General features: G+C 50.4%; 1 protein-coding gene across 2 annotated transcripts; it reads right to left on the bottom strand.

The window, feature by feature from the left end:
• Window positions 1-833: 833 nt before the first annotated feature.
• On the bottom strand, window positions 834-8,335 carry vtna (vitronectin a). 2 transcript variants are annotated; one of them, XM_035385606.1, is made up of 9 exons: window positions 8,133-8,335; window positions 7,620-7,860; window positions 6,966-7,085; window positions 6,016-6,690; window positions 4,609-4,748; window positions 3,461-3,617; window positions 3,031-3,183; window positions 2,210-2,764; window positions 834-1,634 (listed from the first exon to the last, which is right to left on the bottom strand). In XM_035385606.1, exons 2-9 carry the CDS (start codon window positions 7,687-7,689, stop codon window positions 1,513-1,515), a joined length of 1,992 nt encoding a protein of 663 aa, XP_035241497.1. In that variant the 5' UTR covers window positions 7,690-7,860; window positions 8,133-8,335; the 3' UTR covers window positions 834-1,512. The 2 variants fall into 2 exon arrangements, with proteins under 2 accessions (XP_035241497.1, XP_035241498.1); XM_035385607.1 differs by having other exon boundaries at window positions 8,136-8,335.

Here is an 8,335-nt window from a genome sequence, read left to right as displayed (position 1 = left end):
AGAAAATGATGACATTGTTCTGCAACGATGATCAGATTTTCTCATGTGGTAGTCTAGTTAAACTCTTCCTGGTGTTGGGTGGGTGGGGGGTTTAAACATACCTCCCCCCTCCCACTGCTGGACCCCCCCGTCTGCACACTGCGAATCAGACTTGAGGACAGGATATCCTGCCATCCTGTTTGTCCCCCAGCTGGGGAAATTTCAACTCCCTCATCATCACATCTGCGATGTTTTTCCACTTTGTCCTGAAAGAGGACATCTGCTATATTGCCATATGAATGATTACATTTTAGCCATATCTTTGCGCATTCAAAGCCAGTTCTGCCGTTGCGTGACAAATATCAACACAAGGACCAGTGATCTTCGGTATTATTGTACGTCGCTTTGGATGTAAGGTCAATACATTGTGGGCCTCAAGAATAACATGAAGAAACAAACTTATTTAGACTGAGACGATTATGACTTTATAGTGGCTGTTGTGATCGTTACAGCATTATAATTGATTGTTTTGGTTTATCGCGGTCATTATTGATGTTACGGCTTCATTGTTCTAATGGAATGATCATGGTTTTGTTTCAGCTTAATTGCTCATTCGTGGAGTGTAACTAGCCATTTTCTTCAATCAATGGCTGCGTGCAGGTCCAGTGTCATTATTGGCTCTTGAATGCTCCCTTGTGGAGGTTTTATGGCTGAAATGGCTGTGACTTTGAGATCGCAGGGGAAGTTATCTTCGTTATTTCTGCGATGAAACAGCAGTATTGCTCTTGGAGCGGCAGGACAGCAGCACAACAAACCCCTCAATCACAGAGTTAAAAAAAAGCACGGAACACAGATTGGCGGATAAACACGTCAGGCATTTTAATGGTGAAGCAAAACTTAGTTTAATGCGATGAAGAAATAGCCAGTACAAAATAAGCACATGAGCGATATCTGAGGAAACCGTTGCCTGCCCCCTTGTCTGCCCCCCCCCCCAAAGAATGAGTAGGTCACGACCTCAGACGTGCAATGCCCCAATTAGATCACGAGGGAGAGTGGTTGCCGTGGCAGCGTCCAATCAGACGCTCCGGTGTGTTGAACTTTGTCCGAAACCGATGACTCTGCTGCCAGACTGCAACATTGACCAGAGACACAAATAATCATTGTTTGTCCACAGATCCGAGGGGGAGGAGGGTGGGGGGGGGGTGGGGGGTGGGGATGTAGGCAGGGTTCATGCGTACAGGCGAGGGTTGTGTTCCCCCCACCAACCCCCATTGAAGGAGGAAACGGTGATGTCACCACCCACACAACGCATTCGCGCACAATAACCCCTTATTCAGAAAAAGGGTATTCTGACGGTGACGCGCCTGTGGAAAAATGTGATGAGTGATATTGTGTTTTTGGAGCAGACTCCTAAACATGGTGCTCATGTATAGCTGTCCCTTTGTTTTTGGTCTTCTGGGAGATTAATCTGGTATTTGTGATAAGGGCCAATCCATGGGGCCCACAGTCCCTCCTCCAGTCTTCCTCTGGAGTTCATCGCTTTTCTGCTCCCGGCTTGTCTGGGCAGCCCAGCCAGTATTTGGCAATGGATCGTGGGTAGGGAGGGTTGGCGTAGTCCACTCTCTTGGTCTGTAAATCCACTCTGTAGTACTGGTCTGTGAGAGGGGAGAAACAGTGCTAAGGGAATGCTTTGGCTGAACAGCCTTTTAGCCACGGCTAGCAACCCTTGCCGTCTTCTGATCTGGTAATTAGATATATAAAGAATGTCTCTCAGGAGCACTGCATTTTTAAAAAATTAAATAAAATATTTGAATACAGAAATGAAGATATCTTTACATTTTCTCCATGCTCTTGGAACAAACCAACCTCAAAGCCATTACAACTATGATATATCTTATCGTGAACCCATGGTTGTTGAGGATATTGAGTCAGTGCTCAGTAATTTTTGTCTGTCAGTGCTCAATAGTTTGAGTCTGTCAGTGCTCAGTAGTTTGTGTCTGTCAGTGCTCAATAGTTTGACTCTGTTAGTGCTCAGTAGTTTGTGTCTGTCAGTGCTCAGTAGTTTCTGTCTGTCAGTGCTTAGTAGTTTGAGTCTGTTAGTGCTCAGTAGTTTGTGTCTGTCAGTGCTTAGTAATTTGACTCTGTTAGTGCTCAGTAGTTTGAGTCTGTCAGTGCTCAGTAGTTTGTGCCTGTCAGTGCTCAGTAGACTGCGTCCATCAGTGCTCAATACCTTTCTTGAAGAAGTAGACATTTTGTACAGGCTGTCCCTTGTCCACAGTGTGCAGGTTTGGCCTGAGGGGGGCGCTGTATCTGTAGTCATCGTCGCTGTTGTACTGTTGTTGCTGTCTTCGGTTGCCGCTCTGCTGTTGGTTCCGGTTCCGGTTCCGGTTCTGGTCCCGGTCCTGGTTCCAGTTCCGGTTTCGGTTCCAGTTCTGGTCCCGGTCCTGGTCCTGGTCCTGCCTGCGGATCTCCCTGTTGTAGTACTGCTCGGCGTAGTCCTGTCCCAGAGCCGCCCCCCAGTCTGCCATGGAGCTCCACTGGGGGGAGCGGCTCTGCCGGCGCTGCTGAGTCCCCCTGCCCTGCGGCCCGGTCCAGCCCCACGGCCCTCCCTGCCCCCATGGCCCCCCCTGCCCCCAGGGCCACCCCTGCCCCCAGGGCCCGTCCTGCCTGGAGATGAGGGGTCTCCGGGATATGTAGAGCCGGCCCACCATCGCAGCGTCCACCGGAGAGCGGATCCCCACCCAGTCCCTGTTAATGAAGCGGGGGCCCCCATGGTTTTCCTGCACTGGGGGGTGGGGGGTGGAGAGGGGGAGGGGCAAGAGTGAACTGTCACTCTAATGACTCCTCAGATCTGTACAGTACAAGTTTTTCTGTTACATCGGCTTCTATTATAGTGCAAGGTTCTACTCTTGCTTCATATTCTCTCTTAATTTGTCTCTCACTGGCTTTCTTTCTCTCTCACTCACACATACACTCAGACACATACACACACACTCACACACATACACCTACACACGCTCACACACACACACACACACACGGTTCTCTTACGTCCTTGGAACATGAGGTGGAAGATGTCCTCCCAGCGGTCGTAGTACAGGTCGGTGTATCGGGTGAAGAGGATGGAGGGGGAGATGCTGGTCATCCTGCTGCACTCCTCGTGGGTCGGCTGGTTCTTAAATTCATACTGATAATACTGGTCCCCTGGAGCAGAGACACACACAAGCTCCTACTCACAGTACATAGGGCCAAGTGACTTGAAACAATTTAGGAGACATTGGGTAGCATTGCTTTGGAGTACAGCATCTTTCATTTCTGTGAGGCAAGATAGCCTACATTGTTAGTAGTACAGTAACCTGGCGTCATTTTGATATCAATAATTTTAATGGCAGGCCTAGATTTAGCCAGTTTGACTGAATGACTTATAGACATTACACTTACATATCAGACATGGCAATGAGAATTGAAAGCACAGTCTAACCTTTAAAGAAGTACACCTTTTCTTTGCCATGGTGGTTGGTGGCAGGAATGGCGAAGGCGGCATCGACATCATCGGGTATTTTTTCAAACCCAACGGAAATATCCCTCGGATAGTCATCATCCAACACTCCATCCTCAAACCGCCAGTACTTATTTCCCTGAATTGATATAAAAACAGCTGTGTAAAAGTAGCAGTGTAAAAATATCAGTGTAAGGTAGCAGTGTAAAAGCAGCAGTGTAAAAACAGCTGTGTAAAATTATCAGTGTAAAGTAGCAGTGTAAAAGCAGCAGTGTAAAAACAGCTGTGTAAAAGCAGCAGGGTAAAAATATTTGTGTAAAGTAGCAGTGTAAAAGCAGCAGTGTAAAACTAGTAGTGTAAAAGCAGCAGTGTAAAACTAGAGATGTAAAAGTAGCAGTGTAAAATCAGAAGTGTAAAGTAGCAGTGTAAAAACAGCTGTGTAAAAGTAGCAGTGTAAAAGCAGAAGTGTAAAGCAGCAGTGTAAAAGCAGCAGTGTAAAAGCAAAAGTGTAAAGTAGCAGTGTAAAATCAGAAGTGTAAAGTAGCAGTGTAAAAGCAGAAGTGTAAAGTAGCAGTGTAAAAGCAGCTGTGTAAAAGTAGCAGTGTAAAAGCAAAAGTGTAAAGTAGCAGTGTAAAATCAGAAGTGTAAAGTAGCAGTGTAAAATCAGAAGTGTAAAGTAGCAGTGTAAAATCAGAAGTGTAATGTAGCAGTGTACAATCAGAAATGTAAAGTAGCAGTGTAAAATCAGAAGTGTAAAGTAGCAGTGTAAAATCAGAAGTGTAAAGTAGCAGTGTAAAATCAGAAGTGTAAAGTAGCAGTGTAAAAGCAGTTAAATCACACAATCCCCACAGTTTCAGCTGGCAGAGGAGCAGCACTCCAGTGTGCCAGAGCTAGGAAAGATAATACCTCTGCCCTACTCATGTCTGCCCTGCCCCCTACCCCATCCTGCTGAACCCTGCCCAACCCTGCACTGCCCCCTGCACTACCCTGCCCTACCCCCTGCCCCACCCTGCCCAACCCTGCACTGCCCCCTGCACTACCCTGCCCTACCCCCTGCCCCACCCTGCACTACCCCCTACCCCACCCTGCCATGCCCAACCTCTGCCCCTCCAGCTCGGCCCTGAGCAGACCTTGAAGATGTAGGTCTTGCCCTGACAGTTGATGCGGGTGAAGGCGGCGTCGATGGGCCCGGGGACGCCCCACACGTCCTTGATGAGTTTGGGGTATCCTGGCAGCACCGCTCTGTCATCCAGCTCAAAGAAATAATCACCTGACGGAGGAGACATGATATAAAACATACGCATGCACACAGACATGCACAGACACAAGCACACACACGCACACAAACGCATGCACAGTCACAAGCGCACACACGCACACAGTCACGCACACAAACACATGCACAGTCACAAGCACGCACGCACACACACACACAGACACGCACATGCACGCACAGACACTAGCACACAAGCACAGGCACAAGAGTGAACTAAGAATGAATGTGAGAATGGAGTTCTGGGTGGGTGTGTATGGGAGTGCAGTTCTGGGTGGGTGTGTATGGGAGTGGAGGTCTGGGTGGGTGTGTATGGGAGAGCAGTTCTGGGTGGGTGTGTATGAGAGTGCAGTTCTGGGTGTGTGTGTATGAGAGTGCAGTTCTGGGTAGGTGTGTATGGGAGAGCAGTTCTGGGTGGGTGTGTATGAGAGTGCGGTTCTGAGTGGGTGTGTATGAGAGTGCAGTTCTGAGTGGGTGTGTATGAGAGTGCAGTTCTGGGTGGGTGTGTATAAGAGTGCAGTTCTGGGTGGATGTGTATGGGAGTGCAGTTCTGGGTGGGTGTGTATGGGAGTGGAGGTCTGGGTGGATGTGTAGGAGAGTGCAGTTCTGGGTGGGTGTGTATGGGAGTGGAGGTCTGGATGGGTGTGTATGGGAGTGCAGTTCTGGGTGGGTGTGTATGAGAGTGCAGTTCTGGGTGGGTGTGTATGAGAGTGCAGTTCTGGGTGGGTGTGTATGAGAGTGCAGTTCTGGGTGGGTGTGTATGAGAGTGCAGTTCTGGGTGGGTGTGTATGAGAGTGCAGTTCTGGGTGGGTGTGTATGGGAGTGCAGTTCTGGGTGGGTGTGTATGGGAGTGCAATTCTGGGTGGATGTGTATCAGAGTGCAGTTCTGGGTGGGTGTGTATGCCAGTGCAGTTCTGGGTGGGTGTGTATGGGAGTGCAGTTCTGGGTGGGCGTGTATGAGAGTGCAGTTCTGGGTGGGTGTGTATGCCAGTGCAGTTCTGGGTGGGTGTGTATCAGAGTGCAGTTCTGGGTGGGTGTGTATGCCAGTGTAGTTCTGGGTGGGTGTGTATGAGAGTGCAGTTCTGGGTGGGTGTGTATGGGAGTGGAGGTCTGGGTGAATGTGTATGAGAGTGCAGTTCTGGGTGGGTGTGTATGGGAGTGGAGGTCTGGGTGGATGTGTGTCAGATTGCAGTTCTGGGTGGGTGTGTATGAGAGTGGAGGTCTGGGTGGGAGTGTATGAGAGTGCAGTGCTGGTGCTCCTCACCTCTGAAGGCGAAGAGGGAGTTATTTTTTAGCTGCATGAAGGAGTCGAAGGGCAGGCCACTGCAGGGGTCGGCTGCGGGGTCAGGAGCTCTCGTGGGGGTGGGTGGGGCCGCAGTGACAGGGGCGGCGGTAGGCGGGGCTTTGGAAGCATCTGTGGGTGTTTGTGTGAGCTGCTTTTTTGTAGCGCCCCCATATGACGCTGGCTGGGTCACTACAGGGGTGCTGCGGCTCTGATCGCCCTGTGCAGGACTGGGCGTGGCCTCTTCCTGTGCAGGACTGGGCGTGGCCTCTTCCTGTGCAGGACTGGGTGTGGCCTCTTTCTGAGCAGGACTGGGCGTGGCCTCTTCCTGTGCAGGACTGGGTGCGGCCTCTTCCTGTGCAGGACTGGGCGTCGCCTCTTCCTGTGCAGGACTGGGCGTGGCCTCTTCCTGTGCAGGACTGGGCGTGGCATCTTCCTGTACAGGACTGGGCATGGCCTCTTCCTGTGCAGGACTGGGCATGGCCTCTTTCTGTGCAGGACTGGGTGTGGCCTCTTTCTGTGCAGGACTGGGTGTGGCCCCTTCCTGTGCAGGACTGGTTGTGGCCCCTTCCTGTGTAGGACTTTGCATGGCCTCTGTTGCTGTGCTGTTGAAGAGCTCATCATCATCCTCAGCAAAAGCAAACGTGTCCCCACGAGCTACAAAGACAGAGGAGGACCAAAAAGCACCCTGAAAACTCCAAATGTTCTCACAGTCCTGAGCACACTGAGCTGCTCTCTCACAGTCCTGCAAGGGCTCTGCCTCAGCTTCTCAGCTTATCTCTGAGTCCAAAGACATTTGCAAGTCTAACGCGGCATTGTGAAACATTTTTAAATCTTACCGAGGACTCGTATTTAGCATATAAAAACAGGAAATTAGCTCAGGGATCAGCAGAGCGCAGGGCTGGCTGCGGGGTGCGGGAGAGGGCTCTTACTCTCGCTGCCGCAGACGGGCTCGTAGTCGGGGCAGCAGCTCTTGTAGTAGCGGCACATCGAGTCGCACTGGCACGCCATCTTCGCCTCGAAGCCGTTCTCGCAGCGCCCGAGGCAGGACTCTGCCAATCGAACGGGAGAGTTTAGAGCCTTTGAGTTCAGAGAGTTCTCCCTTCCCGCTCGCGCTTAACTTCCCCACGGTCAGTTAGCATCGCGAGGACGTAGCCTCCCGTCCAAACGTTTAACCGGGTCACACTGGCTAACCCTAACCCTAACTCTACCCTTCTCCGTTAGCGGCTGGTCTGGCTAGCACACTGGAGCACACGCGGTCTTACATTACATTACATTACATTACAGGCATGTAGCAGACGCTCTTATCCAGAGCGACTTACACAACTTTTTTACATAGCATTTTACATTGTATCCATTTACACAGCTGGATATATACTGAAGCAATTTCGGTTAAGTACCTTGCTCAAGGGTACAACGGCAGTGTCCTACCTGGGAATCGAACCTGCGACCTTTCGTTTACAAGTCTAGTCCTTTACCCACTGTGCTACACTCCGTCCTCTTACAAAACGAGCCATTAGCTCATGTCATTCAGCGACAGGAAACTGAAAATTCGAAAACAGAGCAAACGTAAAACGACGGCTCACCCTCTGCGGCGAGCGCCGCCGCCGCCGACGCGGCCAGCAGGACGATCGCGAGCAGCTTCGGGTTCTCCATCTTGTTTCGGCCGTTCCGGCGCGCGGACGAGGGAGCTGCGGACGGCGACGGGGGCTGGAGGTCTCTGCGCTTCTGCCGATCGACGCCTGCCGGACCTCGGGGTCACGGGGTCCTCCTCCACCTCAGTCACCTGCCCTGCTCTGTTTGCCTTTGTGCGCTTCCAACAGCTCACTGGAGTAATCATTAAACAGACTGAGATTACTGGGCTCTTTTAAGCTGTTTTAATGGCAGGATTTCCTGGTGCAGTACGCTGTTTTTCATTCGGCAGTACCTACTAAAAATAGCAACCGTAATAATAATTTTCAAAATGAAATGTATAATTATAATAGTCATCATCATAAGCATAATAAAAAATTGTACCCTGCAGCACTTTTATTACTAAGCTTCTTAACAAGGACGCATCAAAGCAATCAGGATTACAGGAGAATATAGAAAGGTAATACCACCAGAACATGCAGGATTCGTCACTGCAAAAGCTGAGCCAGATCTGTGTGCAGAGCTAATGGACTGTATTTCCACCCGCTCGTAGCAGGGGACAGATTTACTGCTTCCTAAATCTAATCTAATGTGTGGCATTCAGCCCGTTAGTTCCAATGGATTACCGATCATGGGTGCAACGTGAGTAATGTCCAGCTGAGTGGAACTG

This window comes from Anguilla anguilla, chromosome 12 (genome assembly GCF_013347855.1).
Source record: "Anguilla anguilla isolate fAngAng1 chromosome 12, fAngAng1.pri, whole genome shotgun sequence".
In the NCBI taxonomy this organism is placed as follows: Eukaryota; Metazoa; Chordata; class Actinopteri; order Anguilliformes; family Anguillidae; genus Anguilla; species Anguilla anguilla.
Note: the sequence above shows the minus strand (reverse complement) of the source record. Positions and strands in the feature narration are given on the sequence as shown.